At 43.0% G+C, this 25733-nt stretch overlaps 1 protein-coding gene across 7 annotated transcripts in view; it reads left to right on the plus strand.

Moving 5' to 3' along the window:
• The window catches only part of RARA (retinoic acid receptor alpha), a 294008-nt gene that overhangs the window by 259633 nt on the left and 8642 nt on the right, over positions 1 to 25733 (plus strand). For 5 of the 7 annotated variants that reach the window (XM_082271917.1, XM_082271920.1, XM_082271919.1 and 2 more), the window contains 4 exons: positions 634 to 775; positions 3746 to 3778; positions 17450 to 17610; positions 21739 to 21915. In XM_082271917.1, coding sequence (XP_082128043.1) covers positions 634 to 775; positions 3746 to 3778; positions 17450 to 17610; positions 21739 to 21915 — 513 coding nt within the window. The remainder of the gene's footprint in view (positions 1 to 633; positions 776 to 3745; positions 3779 to 17449; positions 17611 to 21738; positions 21916 to 25733) is intronic. The other 2 variants (XM_082271922.1, XM_082271923.1) reach the window with 1 other exon arrangement.

Below are 25733 nucleotides of genomic sequence, written 5' to 3' on the forward strand. Positions count from 1 at the left end.
TACAGATTTGTGTAAATCCTGATTCCTGTGCAGTTCTTGGCTGTGTTCCCAAATGTTTAACACTGATCAGCCCCTGTTGCATCCTCGCACCATGTGACTTGCTACAAATTCAGCTGAAAGATGATTCAGCCTGGGTTCACGCTAGAGGTGGTGCGAATTCACAGCGAATTTGCGACAGATTTGGCACCGCATCTAAATCGCAAACCGTCCATGCGAATCGATTGAGGAGTGTATGGTAATTTAACACCCCACAATTGGTTTGGAAAACGCAGCGCATTTTGCAGAAATGGATCACGTGGTTGTGAACACCCATGTGACCTGTTTCTGGTGCGGATAAAAAAAGGATCCTGCACCAGTTTGGTGCGAATACGATGTGGTTTGAGCTATACAAATTAATGGCTCAAATCGCACCCCAGAGACACCGCATGCAATTTGCACAAGACTGTGCTGCGATTCCTGTGTGAATTACATGTGGTATCTCGCACTGCATCTGCTTTTAAACAATACTTCTGTAGTGACAGTGACTAAAAGGCCTCATTCCTAATGCACCGTGTGCCTTATCATCTGCCTGATATGAATGTATCTCATGTAAATGATACCCTGTGGTCATTGCTTGTGGCATTTCTCCTGCAGGGTTTTTTCCGGCGCAGCATACAGAAAAACATGGTGTACACATGTCACCGGGACAAGAACTGCATTATAAACAAGGTGACGAGGAACCGATGCCAGTACTGCCGGTTACAGAAATGCTTCGAGGTTGGCATGTCCAAAGAATGTAAGTGTCTTTTATACACAGATCTGTCTTTTGCTGTTAGGATATTTCTATTCATATTTAAACAACCATTATTTAAAATGTAACAATATTTTTTTAAAAGTGGAACTAAACCTTCATATCTGCCGAGGAAGATGCCATCTTATCTGCTGTCTAGATCTGTAGTTGCCATGGTGCTGCAAACACAGCTAGCAGGTTTAATCAATCATTAGCTTCTTATCTCTCCTGGGGATGGTGCAGTGCTGATAGATGTTAGAGAATGTTGTTGTGATCTAACCATATTTGGCTGGATTGGGCAGTCTCCTATTTGTGGGACAGCTGCAGGCATTGCTGTATAGCAGGTTTCACAGGAGAAAGCAGATGGACAGAAAAGAAAATTCCCAGTTTATATTGATAGCCTCCATAGACTGGAGATTCAAGCCTCTATGTTAACTGAAAGGTTCGTTTTTCATAGAAGTGTTGCCCGAAACTGTTGAAAGTGTCCACCTTTGGAGATCTTTGCACTGAAGTTCCGACTCCACTCACCTACCTTGGCCTTTAGACATTGAGATTTCTGCACTGGAGTTCCCAGCTCCACCCACCTGCCCTGGCTATTGGACTTTAAGATGTTTGCACTGGAGTTTCCAGCTCTACCCACCTGCCTTGGCAATTGAGATCTTTGCACTGGAGTTCCCAGCTCCACTCATCTGCCTTAGCCATTGGACATTGAAATATTTGCACTGGAGTTCCCAGCTCCACCCACCTGCCTTGGCCATTAGGATATTTGAACTGGAGTTCCCAACTCCATTTACCTGCTTTAGCTATTAGACATTGAGATCTTTACACTGGAGTTCCCAGCTCCACCCACCTGCCTAGGCCATCGAGGTCTTTGCATGGGAGTTACCAACTCCACCCACCTGCCTTGGCCATTTAGATATTTGCACTGCAGTTCCCAACTCCACTTACCTGCTTTAGCCATTAGACATTGAGATCTTTGCACTGGAGTTCGCAGTTTCACCCACCTGCTAAGACAATGGAGATCTTTGTACTGCAGTTCCCATCTCCACCCACCTGCCTTGGCCATTGCGATCTTTGCACTGCAGTTCCAAGTTCCACCCACCTGCCTTGCCCATTGAGATCCTTGCACTGGGGTTCCCAGTTCCATCCACCTGCCTTGTCCAATTAGATACTTGCACTGGGGTTCCCAATTTCACCCACCTGCCTTGTCCATTGAGATCCTTGCACTGGAGTTCCCAATTCCACCCACCTGCCTTGCCCAATGAGATCCTTGCACTGGGGTTCCCAGTTCCACCCACCTGCCTTGTCCATTGAGATACTTGCACTGGGGTTCCCAATTCTACCCACCTGCCTAGGCCATGGAGACCCTTGTACTGGAGTTCCCAGATCCACCAACTTGCTTTGGCTATTGCGATCTTTGCACTGGAGTTCCCAGTTCCCCCCACCTGCCTTGTCCATTGAGATCCTTGGATTCGAGTTCCCAGTTCCACCAACCTGCCTTGTCCATTGAGATCCTTGCACTGGAGTTCCCAGTTCCACCCACCTTCCTTGTCCATTGAGATCTTTGCACTAGGATTCCTAATTCCACCCACCTGACTTGTCCATTGAGATCCTTGCACTGGCGTTCCCAGCTCCACCCACCGGCCTTTGCCATTTTGAGTGTGGTTAGATCCTTGTTTTCATATACACAATTATTTAAATAAAGGAATGGAAAAAGTGAAGTATAATTTCATAAGGTAGGACCATACATTTACCTGAAGTGCCCTACTCATAACTGACTCTTTAATGAATGAATAACAAATGAAATGATGCTTCCAATTCACAGATGATGTAACCTTAGTAATCCCAGGGATACTAAACCTTGTAGAAGAACAAGACTGCTGGCTTTTTACTACGAAATAATAATAAAAAGCTACAGAAATATATATATATATATATATATATATATATATATATATATATATATATATATATAGAGAGAGAGAGAGAATATTGCTGGGTGTTTGCGCATATCTGATACTTCTTTAGTGAGGAACCCTTTGGGGAAATGTTCAGAAAAGTCAAAATACCTTTTTATTTTAAAATCATTAAATTATTTAAATACTTTTAGGGAAAAGCAGTAAACATTATAATAAATATAAAAAGAAAAGAAAATAATATGTGTGTGTGTGTATATAATATACATACTAACATGGCAAAACTTGCCATGCCAAAAATATTGGCACCCCTGAATTTCTGTCAGATAATGCACCACTTCACCAAGAAAATTGTCGCAATTGCAAATGTTTAAGCATTCTCATGTTTATTTCTTTTGTTTGTATTCGTTTGGCACAAAAATGTGTAGAAACAAAAAGCCAAATCTGACACATTTCATGCAAAACTCCAAAAAAGGACTGGACAAAATTATTGGCACCCTCAATTTAATATTTGGTAGCACACCCCTGGAAAAAATCAGTTGCTTCCTGTAACCATCAGTGAGTTTCTTACACCTCTTTACTGGAATTTTGGACCACTCTTCTTTCACCAACTGCTCCAGGTCTCTCAGATTGGAAAGGTTAATTTTCCCAACTGCTGTTTTGAGATCTCTCCACAGGTGCTCTATGGGATTTAGATCTGGACTTATTGCTGGCCAGTTCAGTACTCTCCAGCACTTTGTCTTAATGCATTTTTGTGTGCTTTTTGACATGAGCTTTGGGTCATCATCTTGCTTTAAGACCCATTACCCCTGGCGGAAACCCAACTTTCTGACACTGGGCCCTACATTGCACCCCATTAGCAGTCTTCAGATTTCATAATGCCATGCACACAGTCAAGACATCCAGTGCCTGAAGCAGCAAAGCACCAGTCGGTGAACCTCCACCATGTTTGACTGTAGGGACTGTATTCTTTTCTTTAAAGGCCTCATTTCTTTTTTAAAAAAACAGTAGAATGTTGGGCTTTACCAAAAAGCTGTAATTTTGTTTTGTCTGTCCACAGCGCATTCTCCCAAAAGGATTTTGGCTTCCTCAGGTGAGTTTTGGCAAACATTTTGATAAATTTTCTCTTTCATCCATGTCCAGGGAGATTAGCTACAGTGCCATGGCTGTAAACCTCTTGACAATGTTGCACACAGTGGACTCAGGAACATTAAGATCTCTGGAGATGGGACTTGTAACCTTGAGGTTTTCAATGCTTTTCCTCAATTTTTGTTTTCAAATTCTTTTGATAATTCAGAGACACAACAGAAAGGTTGAGTCAATTGTTCAACATTTTAACTTGTTGCGTGTGATTTCTATATTGTCAGCACCTGTTAATTGATACAGGTGAGTTTGATTACAAATTACAGGAGAATCACAAATTTGGAATGCAATTATTACTTACAAATTTGAGAAGGTGCCAATAATTTTGTCCAGTCCATTTTCGGAGTTTTGTGTGGAATGTATCAGATTTGGCTTTTTGTTTCTATACTTTTTTGTGTCATACCAATACAGAGATAAACATGAGAATGCCTAAACATTTGTTTTACAACAATTTTCTGGGAGAAGTGGTGCATTATCTGACAGAAATGCAGGGGTCTCAATATTTTTGGCCATGACTGTGTATGTTTATATTTATATACAGGTGCATCTCCAAAAATTAGAATATCACCAATAAGTTAATGTATTTCAGTTATATAATTCAAAAAGTGAAACTCATATATTTTATATAGATGCCTTACACACAGAGTGATATGTTTCAAGCATTTACTTTTTTTAATTTTTATGATTATGGCTTACAGCTAGTGAAAACCCAAAATTCAGTATCTCAGAAAATTAGAATATTACGTAAGACCAATAAAAAATAGAAAAAAAAGAAAATGATTTTAATAAAGACATGTTGGCTTACTGAAAAGTATGTCCATGTAAAGTATAGTATGCATTCAATACTTAGTTGGGGGTCCTTTTCCATGAATTACTGCATCAATGCAGCGTGGCTTAGAGGCGATCAGCCTGTGGCACTGCTGAGGTGTTATGGAAGCCCATGTTGCTTTGATAGTGGCACTCTACTTGTCTGCATTGTTGGGTCTGGTGTCTCTCATCTTCCTCTTGACATTACCCCACAGATTCTTTCTGGGGTTTAGGTCAGGCAAGTTTGCTGGCCAATCAAGCACAGTGATACCATAGTGATACCATGATCAATAAACCAGGTATTGGTATTGGTGCCAAGTCCTGCTGGAAAATGAAATCAGCATCTCCATAAAGCTGGTCAGCAGAGGGAAGCATGATGTGCTCTACAGTTTCCTGGTAGACGGCTGTGCTGACTTTAGACTTGATAAAACACAGTGGACCAACAACAGCAGATGACATGGCTCCCCAAATCATCACTGACTGTGGAAACTTCACACTGGACCTCATGCAACTTGGATTCTGTGGATCTCCACTCTTTCTCCAGACTCTGGGACCTCAATTTCCAAATGACATGCAAAATTTTCCACAGACTGTGATGATTTGGGGAGCCATGTCATCTGGAGGTGTTGGTCCACTGTGTTTCATTTCCTTTTCCAGCAGGACTTGGCATCTGCCCACACAGCCAAAAGTACCAATACCTGGTTTAATGATCATGGTATCACTGTGTTTGATTGGCCAGCAAACTCGCCTGACCTAAACCCAATTGAGAATCTGTGGGGTATTGTCAAGAGGAAGATGAGAGACAACAGATCCAACAATGCAGATGAGCTAACGGCCGCTATCAAAGCAATCTGGGCTTCCTATAACACCTTAGCAGTGCCACAGGCTAATCGCCTCCCTGCCATTCCGCATTAAAGCAGTAATTCATGCAAAAGGAGCCCCGACCAAGTATTTGTATAGTGCATACTATACTTTACATAGACTTGCTTTTCAGTAAGCCAACATTTCTGTATTAAAATACTTTTTTTTTTTTTTTTTTTTTATTGGTCTTATGTAATATTCTAATTTTCTGAGATACTGAATTTTGGGTTTTCACTAGCTGTAAGCCATAATCCTCAAAATTATACAAAAGAAATGCTTGAATTATATCACTCAGTGTGTAACAGATCTATATAAAATATATGAGATTCACTTGAAACTCACTTCACTTGAATTGAATTCCTGAAATAAATTTAACTTTTTGATGACATTCTAGATTTTAAGATGCACCTGTGTGTGTATTATGTACATATATATATATATATATATATATATATATATATATATATATATATATATATATATATATATCGATCAGCCATACCATTATGACCACCCACCTAATATTGCTAAAACAGCCCTGACGCATTGAGGCAAGGACACCAAAGTAACATCCACATGAAAGGCAGGACCCAAGGTTTCCCAGCAGAACATTGCCCAAAGCATCACACTGCCTTTGCCGACTTGCCACAGGACCAAGTAACCTTACTGGAGCATTTAACCAAGAGAAATGGGGGGGGGGGGGCTGTGTCCCCTGTAGGGACACAGCAGTAAAACTTTGACAATAGATCCAGCCCTTCCCTACACTATCTAAAATGTAAAAAATGCCTTCACTTCCAGAATGCTTAGCACAGCTAAAATGCTAAAAGAAATGCTAGCACTGTTACCCAACATGTCTTTACACCCTGGGAGGAGTAGGAGGTGTTAAGAGGGCAAATTTAATCAAAGACCACACAACTGTGACTATGCTCATTTATGGTCCACTGAGCTAGCTAAAGGCATCATACGAAGCTGCAGTTCAGATTGTGGGATCAGCCGTCTGATATAGTAAAATCAGGCATTTGTGAATCTTTATAGGGGTAAACAGGTTAAGCTGGTTAAACAGCTTTCGGTATATCTGCTCTATGTGCTTAATTGGAGTTCTGCTTTAAAAGTTCGATTTGGCTGGTGTCCATATCTTAAAGTTGATAAATCTCAGTTTGCCTTGGCTGTACCATCTGGTCACAAGATACCCTGCAGTGATCCCAAATTAGGGTTCATGCTCATGAGTCTCTTGGCATTGTGCCTGGAACTATCTGAGTACTCTTACATTTCCCAGATGCTCTATGGGGTGAATGGTCCGTCATTTTTCCAGTAGGGTTATATCACACTAGGGAAACTGCCATTGGTGAGGTTGCTTCCTAGCTGCTAAAACCACCAAGGTGTAGCCAACCATGGAGCAACATCTATTTGGGTACCAAGTGGCAGATGAATGCAAGGGATTCTGCCAAGGGCGACACAGCCATACATCGTTATTAACCACTAGTGGGAGCTCTCGTTGGACCAATGAAATTATCTGTCTCGCCTTTAACAACTGTTGAGATGTGATATCAGCCACACAGGGAGTGTATTGTTTTAATGAGTCTGATGACTCATTGACTTGCATTGTGAGAATGACCAGTACAGCACAAGCATTGTGTAACATTTAAAGCAGGAAGCATATTTTGGGTATGTAATGAGCAAATTTGGATACCACGTGCATATTTACAGATTATATATAAAATTGCCTATTTACAGTTGACCTCCTTTATAATTATTATCTAAAGAAAAATAAAAAAGGTTAAATGTTCTCCACCTTGGTCAAGGCTCCTGATGAAGAGACAGAGGGATCGTCTCCCGATCATTTAACCTCTGTGAGAGACTGTCACAGCGGTCACATGGTACAGAAGCTGTTTTGTTCACGTTTAGGGGTTAAAGCTAAACTCCAAGCAGACATAAAACCACCAGGCAATGCAGTTATGTACAGTATTTATTATTAAAATAGCATGTATTTCTATGTGCATCCAATGTTAGTAGAATAAATATTCTTGGTATGGGGCTATTGTAATCCTCTGCATAGAAGAACTGCCAGGGAGGGGATGTGTACAACTAATCGACAGGCTGTTGAGGAAGAGACCGCATAGTGCAGTATTTCCCAATGGCTGCCGCGGCACCCTGGGGTGCCGTGAGGAGTCCTTAAGGGTGCCGCGGCAACAGCCCAATCTGAGCGATCCTCTGTTTATTCCTGTGCTACATGAGGGAGAGTGTATGGTTAACTCCTGTTATGCTGGAGGGGGAGGGGGTTTGGGGGGTTGTGCTGGGAGGGTGATTTGTGCCGGGGTTTGTGCTAGGAGGGGGGATTTGTTGGGGTTGTGCTAGAAGGGGAAAATGTGCAAAAAAGTGTTTGCGCTCAGATTCACTTCCTGGTGCGAAGGAGCCCTCAGACTGGTGTGCCTCAGGATTTTTTGTGATTCTTAAGGGTGTCTTGGCTGAAAATGTTTCAGAACACAGGCATAGTGAATAGAGGAATGACCTCTTTGGTCTGCTGCTGCTCTTTTATTGTCCAACCACTGGCTGAGGGAAGGGAGATGTAGCTGTAAACTTTTCCCACTACCACACACATAAATGCCCAGCTCTGCCTAATGGGAAATTTCCATAGACTTTATGCAGAGTCCATGGTTTTTGGGCAACATAACACTAAACTAGTTGTAGGCAGCTGCAGAACTTTAGCTGTGGCGAAACTACAAATCCCATCATGCCTCTGGGAGTCATGTCTGTGGCTGTCAGTCGTTCTGCGGTCACCCTAAACCCTGATTCAAGGCATACTTACGTATGTATTACCTGGTCATTGCCCAATGGAAATATGCTTCCATTAATAAAATTATCTTTCTGTCAGGCTTTAATGCACATTATACGAAGCATTTGTGCATATGTTATTTGCGTCTTGCTTCACTTTTTTGCATCAGGCCCTTGAAGAGTCTTCCTATCCCACTGCCATGGACAGATTTATTATTTTCTTTAATTATCCATGTAAATGTTCTGCTACAGAGGGAAAATGTGGTCTCCTAATGAAATAATGTTCTATCATCTATCATGATGTCCCATTAGAGATCTGTCCATTGCCTAATGCGCTCTGTATGTGACATCTCTCCTCTAACCTATTAAGCACATTCCTACCATAATGCCAGCTCTCTTCCTTAGTGAAACTGACCTTTTAAACTGGTATAATACATCCCAGTCACAGGGTCAGTTTTCTTTTTAGCCAGACTGACCTTTTAACCATTAAACATGTCCCTGTCGTAAGGTCATTTTTCTTAGGCATGTCCCAGCAGAGAACAATGTGGTGGCGTGAACTCCACCTCCTCGCTCCCTTGCCCCATCCTGCTTAGCAGCTGGGCTCTCATGTGCTGGATTGGAACGGGGCATGGTTGCTTGACCAGTTGTAGCATGTGTATATAAATAAAAAATGTGATTGTTGTAAGCAATCCTGGTAGTGATTCTGGACAGCTTGGCTCGGACATAAATGTGGAAGAAAATATTAATAAAGGCACATACAATACAAAATTCATATTGAGGTTACCTAAAGGTGGCCTTTGTGTAACAGTCAGTATGATATTTGCTACTGTTTTTTTTTAGTTTGTTGAGTACTGTACTAAAGTAAAGAATTTGCAAAAAAAAAAAAAAAAAAAATTAATATAATAAACGTGATGTTATAAGAATGCAACATTGTCTATGATAGTGGTCCTTTACCTTGCCCATTAAACTGCCCTATTAAAGAGCAACTAAACTCCTGAAAGCAGGGTAAAATTGCAGCAAAAACGCTTCAATGTGAAATGCCCTAAAACAGAGCAGATGTGGTAGATGAAGTTAGATGCCCATTGCTGCAGAAAGAGTATAGCTGATCATAAATGGATTGAGTTTTGAAGGATTCACGTTGAGTCAGCTGAAATTCACTCTGTGGATGGCCCTGTTGGCAACAGTCAATTATTCAGTTGACTTTTGTTAAAGGAGCCGGGTGGAAAATTTTCAGCCAAAGAGAGCCTGCTTTCAACGAGATGCAGACACTCCCTGGGAATCCTGGTTGGTGGTGCTGGTTGTCAAAATCCAATAGGCTGTAGCAGGAGATGCACTATGTTGTCAAAAGTATTGGGGCGCCTGTCTTTACATTCACATTAACTTTAATGGCATCCCAGTCTTATGGGCCATACACACTATAAGATTTTCTGAAGACTTTTTCCTTTAGATTTACCAAAACCAGATAATATGAAGTCAGACCTAGACACTTTCAATTTGTATGAAATCTGGCAGGCCCTTGCACTACATAGAAAAGGTAAAATCTTATAGTGTGTATGGCCCTTTAGTCCGTAGGGTTCAATATTGAGTTGGCACACCCTTTGTAGCTATAACAGCTTCAACTCCTCTGGTAAACCCGATAGAACACCTTTGGGATGTATTTGAGCGGAGGCGGTGAGCCAGGCCTTCTCTTCGAACATCAATGCCTGACCTCACAAATGCGCTTCTGGAAGAATGGTCAAACATTCCCATAGACACACTCCTAAACCTTGTGGACAGCCTTCCTAGAAGAGTTGAAGCTGTTATAGCTGCAAAGGGTGGGCCAACTCAATATTGAACCCTACGGACTAAAACTGGGATGCCATTAAAGTTCATGTGCTTGTCCCAATATTTTTAACAATATAGTGTAAGGGTCCTTTCGCACAAGCGTTCCGCTCGGCTCAGCGGGGGATCGATCTGCTGATCTCTGCTGAGCAGGCGGATTACAGGTCCGTCTCCGCTCACTGTGCTGAGACTAACCTGTCACATTCCCGCTCTCCTCTGTGGGGAGTTCGGGTGAAAATGGATCACCTGTCCATTTTCACCTGATCCCATCCAAACCTCCAGACGGATGGAAAATAGTCACAATCTGTCTGGATTTGGTGGATAGAATTGCATCGGATAGCGGCGGATGTCAGTGGACATGTCACCGCTGACATCCGCCGTTCTATAGTGGTGAGGAGGGTCTGATCAGGTCCGCCTAAAAAACTGACAGGCGGACCTGATTGAAAAGACAGTGTGAAAAGTCCATCCAAGCTGTTAGTGTGTATGGCCAGCTTTAGGCTCTGTTTACATCTATGCAGGTCCGATGGTGCATGCACACTTGACGTTTATGGAAGCCCATTCAATGGCCTGTCCTATGTGTAAAAAGTGTACAGAAGAGTAGCATGATCCCCCCCCCCCTTTTTTTTTTTTTAATTGTGCCACACCAAAATGCACCAAAATACATAAAAAGTTGTTTGAAATTTGTTGAAGGTGTGCAGGCTACGAAGATGTGTTGGGCTGCCATTAAGAATTAATACCACTGCTGCATGCCTGCAAACGGGATGCACGTTGTTTGTGTGTTGCGAAGGTGTGCATGATTTTGCACATACTCCTGCAATGCACACATGTGAACCTAGCCTTGGACTTGGAACGTAGCTTGGGTAGAAACAGAACCTGCTGTTGCATGGTCTCATTACCAGAGGTCGAGGGACAGAAAGAAAAAAAACAAAAAACATTAGAAGTGGTTTGAGGACATAGGGACATAGGGGGCTAGCATCAGCAAAAAATTGACATGAATTTTAATAACTAATCACATTCCAGTTATCTTTAATCAGATCAATGAAGTCTACTCTGCTGCTATGGGCTTCCATACTCATTGCATATTCTTATTCCACTCTGCCTTAGGCCCGGTTCACACTAGATGCGCTAAAAATTCGCACTGCATCAAAATCGCAACCTGTTCCTGCAAACCTATTGCAAAGTGTATGTTAAGTTAATGACACCCCCGTAATCAATTTGATCATGTAGCTCGATTTGCAGAATCAGATCACATGGGTGTGAACAGCCATCAGATCAGATTCTGGTGCGGACAAAAAAGGATCCTGCACGAGTTTGGTCCGAATGCGATGCAAATTCAGCCAGCCAGTTTGTATGGCTAAACTTGCATTGCATAGACATCGCATGTGATCTGCACAGCAATGCGGTGCGATTTACATATGATGTCTGCCATCGCACTAGTTCGAACCGGCCCTTATTCAAAATGCCCAATACTGTCTCGTTGTAGTCCTTTCACAATAACTACAGAATAATAGGCTTTTACTCATCGGCTCTCTTTATCCCTGAGTTTTTTAGAGCATGAAAAGGCTTTTGCTGACAAACACCCACCTGCTGACTGATCTCTATCTGCCTATTGAGACTCATCAGTACAGGTTGTCCTGGCAAACAATTTAAAGTGCTATTGATGCAGCCTCTACTAGAACAATGCGTACGGACAGACTTTCAGGCAGTGCTTCCTGGGGAAAATCTGCTGATATTTTGTCCAGTGTAGTACTAGCAGGCATTCCTCACAGTGGAAAGCCCAGTACACACGCACGTTTTTTTCCGTTCACCTGTACAGATCACCGTAAAAACACAAGCGATGTTGGTGCGGCGATCTCCCCAACTGCAGAAGCCCCCCTTGATGGAATACACAGATCACGGCTTGCAGCCATTGGCTGCAAGTGCTGATCGGATGCTTATTTTCCAATCTGTCGATAAAAGTCAATCGTTAGCCTGGTTTCTGTCGGACAGACTGCTGTACACACCGTTACTGCTGAACTGGCTGATTTTGGCCCAGTGTGTACCCAGCTAAAGTAGGTTGTAATACAGATCTGCTGGCTCTTTAAGAAAAACCACAGATTGAGCGTGTAGCTGATAAACATTCTGTGATTACATTACTCATCTTTTTCTTTCCACAGAATTTCTTATCTGCCATTTTTCAGTTTATCTGACTTGCCGCATGTTTTTTTTTCTATATCTGTCATTAAAAGCAGGCTTACGCAAATATGGGTGATATCATACAATTATGTTCTGCTTATATATAAAGGGAAACACTCTTAACTGTATAAAGCATGCCTTTAGAGGAGTCTTTTTTTTTTTTTTTCATTTGACTGGCGGGTTAAAGGATAAGTTCACCTTTGCAGGTAAAAAAGTGTGCATTTATTATTTTTTGTTGCAGGAGGCTGGAAAGCGTTGCACCAGCGATTAGCAGATCGCTGATGCCATCCAAGCCTCCTGCACACTGTCAGTGTATCGGCTTACCCGTACATCCCGTACGGGTAAGCCGATACTCCTTGACAGGAACACTCAATGAACCAACATGGCGCTCCACAGCGCCGTGGTAGTTCATTGAAAACTACAAGCCGACAGCTGTTAAGGATGTATGTTGATTTATACATCGAGCGGTGTTAACCACTTAAAGACCAGCCACCGTGTATTTACTGCGGCAAAGTGGCGATATTGTGCGAAACAACGTACCTGTACGTAGTTTCATTGAATAGCCACTAGATGGTGTGATCGCGCCATGATTGGCTAGCAGGGATGTCAATCAATGGGTCCCGATGTCCGCTGATTCCCCTCACCCCCCCCCCCCCCCGGTGACCTGTCTATGTAAACAAGGCAGATCCCAGTTCTGCAAAGATACAAGGTGAAGATCTTGTGTTCCTGCTAAATTGAATGCACTTAAAGCGGAGTTCCAGCCTAACCGCACACTCACCTGTCCCACGGTCCAGCGATGCGCCATCTTCTCCCTCTCTGCTCTGCGGCGCCGGCATCACTGATGTGGGCACCCAGCTGTGACAGTTTGCGCTATGCGTCGTGATTGGCCAGCAATCTTCTGGGACCTCTGACATGTCCCAGAAGATTGCAGGGAGGGAGGGAGAGAGGAGAACTTCCGCTCAGGGGCGCCGTGGCGCTCCGAGCGGAAGTGGGAGCGGGTACTTGTCAAAACTAGGTACCCGCTCCCCCTCCCCCCCCCAAAAAAAATGACATACCAAATGTGGCATGTCAGGGGGTTAGGACTATTTAAAGCGGAAGTTCCACTTTTGGGTGGAACTCCGCTTTAAGATGGCACTGCCTAGGTTGTAAAGGTAATATTTGAATTGGCAATTGAAGCACCACCACACATTCATTTTTTTATTCCAATCACTAATCATTAATTGGGTACAATATCCAATGTGTTTCAGGGGCCATACATTTCCCTCTTCATCAGTGCTGAGACATATAAGGTGGGACATGTAGACACACATATACATGTATATTTTTATACTAAAATTCTAAAAGCACATTAAATCAGACAGTTATTACCTGTAAAGAAAGGTCATAAAAATCAATACGATTTCTAAAAAATTATTACAATACTGGATTTATATAGCGCCGACAGTTTACGCAGCTTTTTACAACTATTAAATGAAATTTGTGTGCGTATGTGTATAGATTATACATCTATATATACACCACATACAAGTATGTATAGAAACGCATACATACAGACATTAGGGCCTCAATCACATGGGCTCTGAGGCCCGTTAGTTTATGCGGCTGGAGCCACCAGGTGTAAACAGCCCATGTAAGTCTATGGGGATGCAGCGTTTGCACGGACACTGTCCTTCATCCTAATTTCAAAGGCATGTGGGGAACAGTTCCGGGCAGCTCCCCCTCGAGCCTTTCAAATTAGGACGAGCGGCTGTGTCGGTGCAGTCATGTGAATTAGGCCATGAGCACAAGGACATGCATAAACCTTCTCTAGAAGAGGCGCTATACAAAAAATGTAAAGGCAAGTTAATCCACAAGAAATGTATACTTCATGGTCAGCAATATTTGTTGAGTAGGATCATCAGTCACGTGTGGGGCTGACACATTCACCCTTCTGATGCAGTACAAACCTATTAAATGGTCATAGCAAGAGATGAAAAGCATACATCAAAACATAATATAAATATATATATAAATATATATATATATATATATATATATATATATATATATATATATATATACTCTATATAAAAACTAAATGTGCAGTACACCTATGCAAAGCAAGCGCATGTTTTATCCCTTTAAAGACCCTGCAAATTCTGGAACATACCCATTGATTAATCAGAAATGCATTTAGCTCTTAAAGGATAAGTTCACCTTTACAAAAAAATAATATTAATAAATGCACATTTTTTTGTAGGTAAAGAAAATATGCATTTATTATAATTTTATTTTGTAATGTACCTGTAAAGAATTACACCCACGATTAGCAGTTCGTTCTGCACTCCTGTGACCCGTTTTCAACCAACAGCTGGCTAAGGCCCCCTGACGTCACAGACAGTGCTACCAACCTACCAGATTGAAATTTACTGGCACAGTCAAGTTTTTACTAGCATTTCCAAAAGTTACTAAATTACAGTTTTAATTGCAAATTTCAATATTTAGGCTACAAAAAGTAGCAGTTAGCAATGTCATTTAAGTTACATATTAAGGCAAAAAGCATATTTCTCATTTTATTTTTGATAAAGTAAGTAAGTAGTTTAGGGGCAGGACTCAGGAGGGCAAGAAATTAGAATGGGCCGCCGCACACATTCAGGAAATTGACTCTCCAGGGCCGTTGCTACCACTAGGCAAACTAGGCAGCTGCCTAGGGCACACTGCCACCTAGGGCGCAGCCATGGCCAGTGCCACATTACTCTCCTGTCACCTCCTCATCCCCGATAGGGTCACCTCTAGAGAGGGGGTCAGTGTGTACAGGAAGGGGGCGTAGGGTTGAAGGGGGGTGTAGGGTTAAAGGGGGGCAGTATGTACAGGAAGGGGGTGTAGGGTTAAAGGGGGGCAGTGAGTATAGGAAGGGGGGTGTAGGGTTAAAGGGGGGCAGCGTGTTTAGGAAGGGGGTTTAGGGTTAAAGGGGGGCAGTGTGTGCTGGAAGGGGGTGTAGCATTAAAGGAGGGCAGTTTGTGCAGGAAGGGGGTGTAGCGTTAAAGGGGGGCAGTGTGTAAAGGAAGGGGGTGTAGGGTTAAAGAAGGGAAGTGTGTACAGGAATGGGGGTGTAGGGTTAAAGAGGGGAGCATTTTGTGCAGGAAGGGGAGCAATGGGTACAGTTTTTTTTTTTTTTTTGTGTGGGGGGATGCAAGTAGCTGGTCTTGCTTAGTGCGCAAAATAGTCTAACACCGGCCCTGATTACACCTCACCGACACGACATGTCCCCTCCTGAGTCACAGTGACGGTCTCTCTCCACGCCAGGTGGTCCCTTCAGTCCACTCCAGTCCAAACAGCACTGACAGCTCCGTTCCCAGTTTGCCTTGCTCCCATCCTGCAGACCTACACACGAGGCTCCAGCTAGTCAGCTCGGCTACCTTGACACCACATGACATGCTCAGGTGCTGCCTACAACAGACCCGCCCCCCCCCCCCCCCCGCTGGCGCCGCTCGAGCACACTGTAGCAGGCGCTTGGATGAGCCGAGCTCCACACCAATATTTTTTACTGTTACTGGCTGCCAGTAAAAATACTGATGGTTGGCAACACTGGTCACAGAGCCGAGCCGGTCAGGATCCACCTAGATGCCTGGATCAGCAGCTGGATCAGCATCTCAGAGAGCCGCTGAGAGCCTGAGCCAGCCCCTCCCACCCCCTCCACAGCTAAGCCCTCCAGTGAGCGCTGGAGGGGCAGAGTAGAGAGCTAGTGACTGCAATACTCACCTCTTCTCTGGCACTGTCATTCCATGGTACAACTCTTTGTAGCATTCATGACCTGTCCACTGCCAGGCGAAACAGAAGACCCTTGTCATGTGACCAAACCAAATCGCTGTACAGCATCGCTAGGAAGAAAATACAACCTAAATACATTATATTGTCAAAAGTATTGGGGCGCCTGCCTTTACACACACACATGAACTTTAATGGCATCCCAGTCTTAGTCCATAGGGTTCAATATTGATTTGGTCCACCCTTTGCAGCTATAACAGCTTCTGGGAAGGCTGTCCAAAAGGTTTAGGAGTGTGTCTATGGGAATGTTTGACCATTCTTCTTTCAGCATTTGTGAGGTAAGGCACTGGTGAGGACAAGAAGGCCTGGCTCACAGTCTCTGCTTTTATTCATTCCAAAGGTGTTCTATCTGGTTGAGGTCAGGACTCTGTGCAAGCCAGTCAAGTTCCTCCACCCCAAACTCGTTCATCCACGTCTTTATAGACCTTGCTTTGTGCACTGGTCCAAATCATTTGATGGAGGGGGATTGTGGTGTGGGGTTGTTTTACAGGGGCCCCTTAGTTTCAGTGAAGGGAACTCTTAAGGCGTCCACATACCAAGACATTTTGGACAATTTCATGTTCCCAACTTTGTGGGAACAGTTTGGGGGTGGCCCCTTCCTGTTCCAACATGACTGCACACCAGTACACAAAGCAAGGTCCATAAAGACATGGATGAGTGAGTTTGGGGTGGAGGAATTGGACTGGCCTGCACAGAGTCCTCACCCTTAAACTGATAGAACACCTTTGGGATGAATTGGAGCAGAGACTGCGAACCAGGCCTTCTCGCCCAACATACGTGCCTGATGTCACGAATGTGCTCATGGAAGAATGGTCAAATATAACCATAGACACACATTTCTAAACCTCGTGGACAGCCTTCCCAGAACAGTTGAAGCGGTTATAGCAAAGGGTGGGCCAACTCGATATTGAACCCTGCGGAATAAGACTGGCATGCCATCAAAGTTCATGTGCGTGTAAAGGCAGGCGTCTTAATACTTTTGACAATATATTGTATATCTTTACTGAGATACAATACGTTTCCGGATAAGCTATACATACATATTGTACCCCAGTTTTTACAGTCTATAGATGTTCCAAAAGAATATCTCAGACATGGTAATGCCCATTGTTGTAAAGTTGGTAAAAGTTCTGGCTTCACGTCCTTACAAGACTCCAAGCTGTTCATGGCATGAGTTGTCTGATGGGTTGGGCTGTGTTCTCATTCTACAGCACTGTCTATTTATATCAGATAACATCTAGTTCTGATAATTTTATCCTGTAACTGGTGACACTATCTGACTCTTCTGCTCATACATGCCTCTGTGGCACGCTACTGTCATTGATCAGCTGTTTGTTGTAGTCATGTCTCAACTGAATCATATCTTCTCTCTATACAGCTGTACGGAATGACCGCAATAAGAAAAAGAAGGAACCCCCAAAGCCCGAAATCACGGAGAGCTATGTGCTGAGCCCAGAGACTGAAAGTCTGATCGAGAGAGTGCGGAAAGCTCACCAGGAAACCTTCCCTTCGCTTTGCCAGTTAGGGAAATACACTACAGTAAGTTCTTTCCGCATAGTCTTTTACGGTTTCTTCACCATAGAATATATGAACACTATTTCAGCATGTGGCTCCGTTTATACACCCACGGCTTTATCACAAAGCATTCATTTCTCTGTGAGGCTGGGATGTTGACATATCTTCACCACAATCCCCTGTTGGGGGTCCATGTGTGCTGCAGGCCACTCATCAGCTAGCGGTTCCCATTCCCAGGTCTCATCAGCTCCAATGCCTCTTCGAAATCATTCTTTCTATCACTGATGCTAGTTAACCTTGGGCCTGTATTAGCAGTATAACATGGAACAGTCAAGCTGCAATAACTAAATGCGGAATCAAGCAGTCAAGCTGCAGCAGATGTATAATAAGTGCTGGATCAAGGGATAAAGCTGCAGTAGCTGTGTATTGAATGCCAGACTTAGGCAGGCCATACATAGTTCGAATCTTGGTTAGTTCAGCAGGAACTGGCCCAGATTCGAGCTGTGTATGGGCAGGCTGAATATACCAAGTTGATTCATTGATTAACTTGGGTACAACCAGCATGCTGGGTTTTACCTGTGATCATCGCTTGTGGCTGCTATAGCTGCTAGCAATAATCATTGTCTTCTCCTGGCAGGGACAACTTCCCCCACCCTCCCCACCGGGAGAAGACAATGACCCAGCAAGCCAGTGTGTGTGTTGATGGGGGAATTGAGCGAATTTATTTCCTGCTCCGTATATGGCCAGCCTTAGGTGTCAAGTCACAAAGGTTGTACAGCAAGCAACACTGAGCATCCAAACTAAAGCTGGCCATGCACACTATTAAAGTGGTTCTAAAGCTACACATGTTTTACCTTAGTGCATTCCCTGCATTAAGATGAAAAATGTCCCCCCAGGATTTGTATCCCCCCCCCCTCCCCACCCCATTTATAGTCCTATCCCAATCCAGCGCTGTGCCCGTTTGCAGCGGCTTTCTCCTCCCTTCTCTGCTCACAATGGCTCCTGCTGCTGTCCATTAAATCCTATGAGTAGGGGACGGGGCAGAGCCACACTCTGTGTGTTTATTGAGGTGCACAGATAGGAGCCTTCACGTTTGCCCCTATAGCCAGTGCTTGCTATGGGGGCAGACACAAAGGAGGAGGAGCGAAGAGTGCCGGCAGGGTCCCCAGAAGAGGAGGGTTGGTGCTGCTCTATGCATTACCATTGCACAGATTAGGAAAGTACAAGATATTTGTTTTTACCAAAAAAAAAAAGCCTTTACAACTAACTACTTTAAAGCCTGGTTCACACCTATGCATTTTTAAGTGCGTTTTCAGCTTTGCAGAAACACACTACAGTCCATTTAATTTGGTTTCCTGTGGATCACATTCACATCTGTTATGGAAAGGGCCAGGGACCAGTGTTTTTGGTTCCATAGACTTCAATGGATAAAAAAGGTGTATTGAAAAAACGCAAAATGCAACCAGAATATGCAACAACTGCAACCTGGATAGGAGTGAACCAGGCCTAAGTCTGTTTTTTTTTTTCGTTCAGCTTGCAGGGAAACAAAAAAAAAAGTATAGCGCATTTCTCCCCTTAGCTGACATAATACACTAATTGGCGACAGCAGCTGCAGATTGAGGACAATTTTTCCAACTTGTCCCATAGTTAAATAGTTAGTGAGATCGTAAAAAAGACACTATTCTGCCTAGTTCAACCAACAAGAAAAGGATATTGAAAACCCCCATATACACAATCCTATACCCACAGTTGATCCAGAGGAAGGCAAAAAACAATATAGCATGATCCAATTCGCTCCGGTGGGGAAAAAAAACAGTGTCCTTCCTGATTCCCCAAGAGGCAATCGGATATTCCCTGAATCAACTACCCTTAGTGTTATTACCTATAAATGTTAATATCCACTTATATAATGTGCATTTAGGAATGAATCCAGGTCTTTTTTAAATCAATCTACTGAGCTAGCCAGAACTAGCCCTTGAGGGAGTCTATTCCACATTTTAAAAACTCTTACTGTAAGGAAGCCTTTCCATACGATTGACCTCTGATGGCCACACACTGATCGAAACTTCGGCTTGTCCCTGCTGAACCAGCCAAATTTTGATCAGTGTTTGGCCAGCTTAACTTAGCATTAGCTATGAGTGCCACTCTGGGGCACATGGTCAGACCTGAGAGACCCCAACGTTTTGATGGCATTACAGGCTTTTTCAAAGGGTACTGAGCCATGACTGTGTACCCAATAGCATGTGTTTAGAAGAGTGGGAGTTCTTATTCCAACAACTGGTTTGCTTTAACACTCAGTCTTCCCAAAACTCATATTTCACTTGAGCAGACCTTGGTGGGTGAAATTGCTTGCTTGCTTTTTTATATCTTTAGGGCTCCAGCTGTAATATTTATCCTTTGGAACAGTTTGGCTCTGCCAGCCCTTCTAGGAAAGCCTTTCTTAGTCATCGGCAATGCACAGGATGGACAGAGGTTGGCTGTGTGGCCATTCAAACTGTAAAGTTCTACTTTAAGCCACACTGGTTTTGACTGATGAGTCATGGAGAAAACTTGAAAGCAGGATGTGGGTGGGGGATCTTATTCTGTATTCAGTCTAAACCCATCTGATAAGCTGTTTTAGTTTTAAGAAAACTTCATTGTTGACTAAATTAATACCAATCAGGTGTTGATCAGGATCGACAGCTAGACATAACACTGCTTAGTGTGCAAAAAAGTAAATCAGCGCAATTAAATATAAAGTGGTGTAGTATTAAGACCCAATAATTTGGGACACATAAAAGAAAATACAGCAGCTATATAAAACCTCCTTCACTAACGGGAGGAATGAACTATAAACAAATATGTATGCAGCGCTATATAAAATCAAATAAAGTGACAATGTGCATGATATAAATCAATAAACTCGCTTTAAGTGCAATATATATTCCTCTTAAGTGCAATATATAATGTCGATAAAGTGCATTCAAGGTAAAGTGCATAGGAGTCCACTAAAATATAAATATAACCGTGGATTAAAATTCAATAAGGTGCTATATAGATGTTTCATATAAAAGTGCAAGTGACACCACCACCGTTTAGCCACCAGATGGCCTCTCACCTCACTGAAGCATTAAACCAGCATTGAATCCTCAATAAGACCAGTATAGGGAATGCCACTTCCTGAATCGATCTCTCACCATCCCATGGACATGATATGTGAATAAAGATAATGAGGCATCTAAGTGTACACTGCTATTATCCTTTAATTGATTCACATTCAAAATAGAATTGCACTTACACTGCTTAGGTCTAAGCTTGGTGAGCTCTATAGAGATATACACACTATGATCTGGTTTTTATGATTTTTAAGGCAAAACTATCTAGAAGAGAAAGGTGATTGTTGTGGGGGGTAGGGGGGTAGAACAAGAGTGATAGGGTAGAAGAGAGGCAGAGCAAAAAACGGATTGTTGCTGGAGGGGGGAAAAGAGCTGACTTTGTTCCACTGTTGGAGGATACAGAGAAAGAAATGGTCATAGATCAGAGGGAGATGAAAGAATCTGCATGTTAATTTAGTTTACTACAGGTACTTTGATAGCGCCATCAATATATACAGCTCTTTACATATATATTGTACGTCAGTCTCTGCCCTTAAAGAGCTTACAATCTAAGGTCTCAAAATCACATTTATACACCAGGGCCAATTTAGACAGGATCCAATGAACCTACCAGCATGTCTTTGGAGTGTGGGAGGAAACCAGAGTATTTGGACGAAACCCACACAAACACAAGGAGAACATACAAACTCCAGGCAGGTAGTGGTTGGGATTCGAACCGGCGACCCTAGTGCTTCTAGGCAAAAGTGAGAGCTTTTCTCTATGATGGTAATCAGGGAACTACAGGTGATCATAGGCCACCTACTGTAGACAGTATAGCGTTGTTAAAAATGGAAGGCAAATAATTCTAAAAGCAGGAGAACGCAAAAATGGTGGTGAGGCAGCAACCACGGGGTTCAGAGTTGAGCTACCATACAAAGCAAAAGTGACTGGATAGTGTAAACAGATGAATACAGCGCTTGGCATTGTGAAGATAATGATATAGCGCACTTTGAACATGTACAACCATAACTGGAATGCAAGGCAGATAGTGTTATGTTTTTCTTTTTTGTTTTGCTAGAACTTTAGTTCGGAGCAGCGAGTCTCGCTGGACATCGATCTCTGGGACAAGTTCAGTGAACTCTCCACCAAATGTATAATCAAAACGGTGGAATTTGCCAAACAGTTGCCGGGATTCACCACTCTCACCATCGCTGATCAAATCACCCTCCTTAAAGCCGCCTGTCTGGACATCCTGGTGAGTGCAGATTCTCATACCCCATATATTAGAATAACCTTTTTCAATTTGTACTATCAGGATATAAAGCTGGCTATACTGATTTTAAAACTGATCATATAAGGCAGGGGTCTACAAACTTTGTAAACAAAGGGCCAGTTTACTGTCCTTCAGACTTTAGGGGTGCCGGACTGTGGCCAGCAGGAATATAAATTTTCCTGGCGTCGGTGGAAGTAAACAGTGCCCCATTTCCGGTATTAGAGGGCGGAATAGTGCCCCGTTATTGGTGTCAGTGGGAGGAAGAGTGCCCCGTTGTTGGTGTCAGTGGGAGGAAGAGTGCCCCATTGTTGGTGCAAGTGGGAGGAAGAGTGCCCCATTGTTGGTGTCAGTGGGGCAGAATAGTGTCTCATTTCAGTGGGATGAATAGTGCTCCGTTGTTGGTGCCAGTGGGAGGAAGAGTGCCCCATTGTTGGTTTCAGTGGGGCAGAATAGTGTCTCATTTCAGTGGGATGAATAGTGCCCCAATAGCCAGCTAAAGGCAACCAAAGGGCCGCAGTTTGGAGACCACTGATATAAAGGGTGCCTGAGGCTGGTCAAAGATGGATTGTTTTTTTTTTTTTTTATTGTTCAGTCAGCCAGTGGACTAATCGAAAAAATGAACAAATTTCCCCATCCGCACAAGCAAGGTGTATTAGAGGAATCCTCCCCACTGTAGGAATACACTGATCAGCGCTTCAGCTGATTGGCTGCTGCCACTGATCCAATAAAAGCTTTCCAACAGTCCCGTTCAACAAAAGTCAATATTTAGATTGACTTCTTTTTAGCAGGAGCAACCATAGATGGATCAAAATTCAGCTGGTAAATGCTGAACTTGCTTATTTGTCTGTTTCTGGATAATCAGATGCATCTTTGGAAATTAACTCATGGCCTCCTGTATCAGCAGACAGCAATAAGCATATCACAAAAACTTTTTGAGCTCATCAGGCGTTTGTTTACACTGCAAGATTGCTTATGTTGTATATCAATCTTTGCACATGACTATCTTTGCATGTACCAGTGAGGAATGCGCACTACTGTTTGGCTGGAAGCCAATGTGGCAGCCTTTGTTGAAACCTGTTCTTTCCTTGGAAGCCCTGATGTGGAGAACCAGCTTCGGTATTTTCTAACAATGACTTTATATTGTTGCCGATCACAATATGTTCTTACAAATTTAAAGTAGAACTTTTTAGAGGGTGGTTGGGCATTCAGGAACGTTGCAGGGTATATAAACCCAAAAACATTTTAATTTTTTCAGAATTTTTTTTTCTCAGAATTTTTGTGTTTTATTTTCACCTGGTAATCATGTATATAACATAGCTGTCTTCCTACTTGTATCTCCTTTACATAGGAGGTGAGGTAGATTAGTAGTTTACAGAAGATGTATAAGAAACTGCTTTATGTTTAGTTTACAGAAAATAACAAAGACATTGCATTTATGGCAAGAACAACAGGCATTTTCTGTACTTGCTGAAAATGTTCCTTAGGCTGAGAAATGAAAACTACTGTAGCCACCACATCTAAGAACCGGTAAGCTGTAATATATTTACATTGTTGTTCTTGGGTTTAGACCCCGTTCACACTGGGGCGACCTGTCAGGCAACCTGGTCGTCTGACAGGTCGCCTGCCATAGAGTAGCTGTGGACCCGTTCTAATAGGAGTGACACAAGTCGCTCCAACTTAGAAAAAGGGTCCGGAGCTTCTTTGGGGCGACCTGGAGCGACCTGCATTGACTTCAATGATGTGAAGTCCGTGCCGGCCGCTCCGAGGTCGCGGTACGAGCTGCGCACCGCGACTTCACAGGTCGCCACCGAAATTCGGGGTCTCAGACATGCATCTAGGCTGGCGCTGGTGCTTGGCTGATTGTTATTTTATATGGTATGTACTGTAGGTGCATACTAGGTGCAGTTTACAGACTAGTAAAACCTAAAACTGTACAGAGAGATGCAAGCAAAAGTTTATCCATTGCTAACAGTCATGGTAGCTTCTAATGTCCAACACAGTGACCCTGCTCTTGGACACTTGACCTCACGGATTACATGATCAAGGGTATGCATGGAACACCATCACTGTCCTGATTATCAGAAGCTTCCCTTCTGCTTTGCATAATCATTAGGAGCACACTTTGCACAATGGAAGGTTTTTTTTCCTATTAAGGCCCAGGGAAGCCAGCATGCCCCCTCCTCAGAAAATAGGCTTGGTGCTACAGCTTTTTACCACTGACCAGAGTCCACAAGTATTATAGAGTACATCAACCTTTTAAACATGGGGAAACCCTTGAAACAACTATCTAGCTTTAAGGAGCCCCTGCTAATTTTTACTATATCTACAGCTTACAGTATATTAATGTGACGGTTAGTAGGAAGAACGCTTTTACATTAGTCGTTATTTGGGAAGAATTCCCCTTACAGAGAGCCAAAAAGATCATTGGTGTCAGTGGTTACTCATCCGAGAAGCAGAAGTTGTTAATTACTCAAAGAACCTCTAAAAACCTCTGGAAGAACCCTAGGATTCCACGGAACCCTGGTTGAGAAAGGATAGAGTAGATCTTTACTATTAAAATGTCTGTTCTGGGTGGACCCAGTTTATTTTGGACTATGGGCTACCTTTGGGGACCTTTCACACAGGAGGACCGATCGGGTCCACCTTTCAGTTTTTCAGGTTGACCCAATGGGACCCTCCAGTCCCCTCTATGGAGCAGAAGGTGTCAATGGACACGTGTCAGTTGACATCATGTCCGCTAAAAATGGATCAGATGGGATGGCATTTGGGTGTAAATGGACAGAGGAGAGTGTCAGAGGGATGTGTCTGCTCTGCATATGCGGAGCGGACACGGACTAGCCATCTTCCTACTTCCTGGGGATCAGCGGAGAGATTCCCCACTAAGCAGGTGTACTGCAATGGAGCCCGCCCTTTGTATTGTATTGCAGTCAAGTAGAATTATCCTAACATAGAGCAATTTGTGTCATCCTCTCTGGGGTAACTGCCCAATGATGTTTATAATTTTATTTAAACAGGTGCTTGCCTTGTACAGTAGAATTCCACTTTCTAAAGCTGGCCACACGTTATCTATAATGTTTGAAAAATCATTTGTCAGAACATTCTTTCTTGCCATCACTGAGTCAAAGAATTTCCTTCAGAAGCCCTTAAAAGTTTGCTCAGACCAACTATTTTTATGGAATCCTAGATGTATTAAACAGGTTCCATTAAAATGTTTCTTCATTTTTCTTTGAAAACCACATTCAAAGAACTTCATGAACAATTTTCCATCCTACTCCTTTGAAGTTTGTACAGTAACTATGATCAAAAATGAATCGGTTTGGCCTACTAAATATTTGAAAATCGAACAAATTTCCAGAAAACAAACATTTTCAAATAAAATTCTGGTAATGAACGGCTGGCTTCATATCAGCTGCTGGAGGAAGGCTGCACTCCTTGTAATGAAAACTCAAATGGTCATCTCCAGGCAGAAATGGATGAGCGGATATGTTTGCCTGTCATAGTGCTGTTCCTACACTTTGATCTTCAGTCCCTTAAGGACATGATAAGCATACTCAATGGTGTTGATATGGAGGCAGCTGCAGAATGAGTCGCGTGCCTTCCTTCTAAATGTCTTATTGTGTGTTGGCAGCTTTGGTTGCTGCATCACTGTCAAGGGTGAAGGCCATCAGGATTGACCACTGATCTGTGGGTGCATGACCACTGCAGTGAACACTAGGAGACAGATTGGTTGGGAATGAGTGGTGTAGAATTTTGGCTAGATTAGATTATTTTCCATCAGTAGTTACTGCTCCAAAGGTAAA

This window comes from Pelophylax lessonae, assembly GCF_965119305.1.
Source record: "Pelophylax lessonae genome assembly, chromosome: 11".
Classification (NCBI taxonomy): Eukaryota; Metazoa; Chordata; class Amphibia; order Anura; family Ranidae; genus Pelophylax; species Pelophylax lessonae.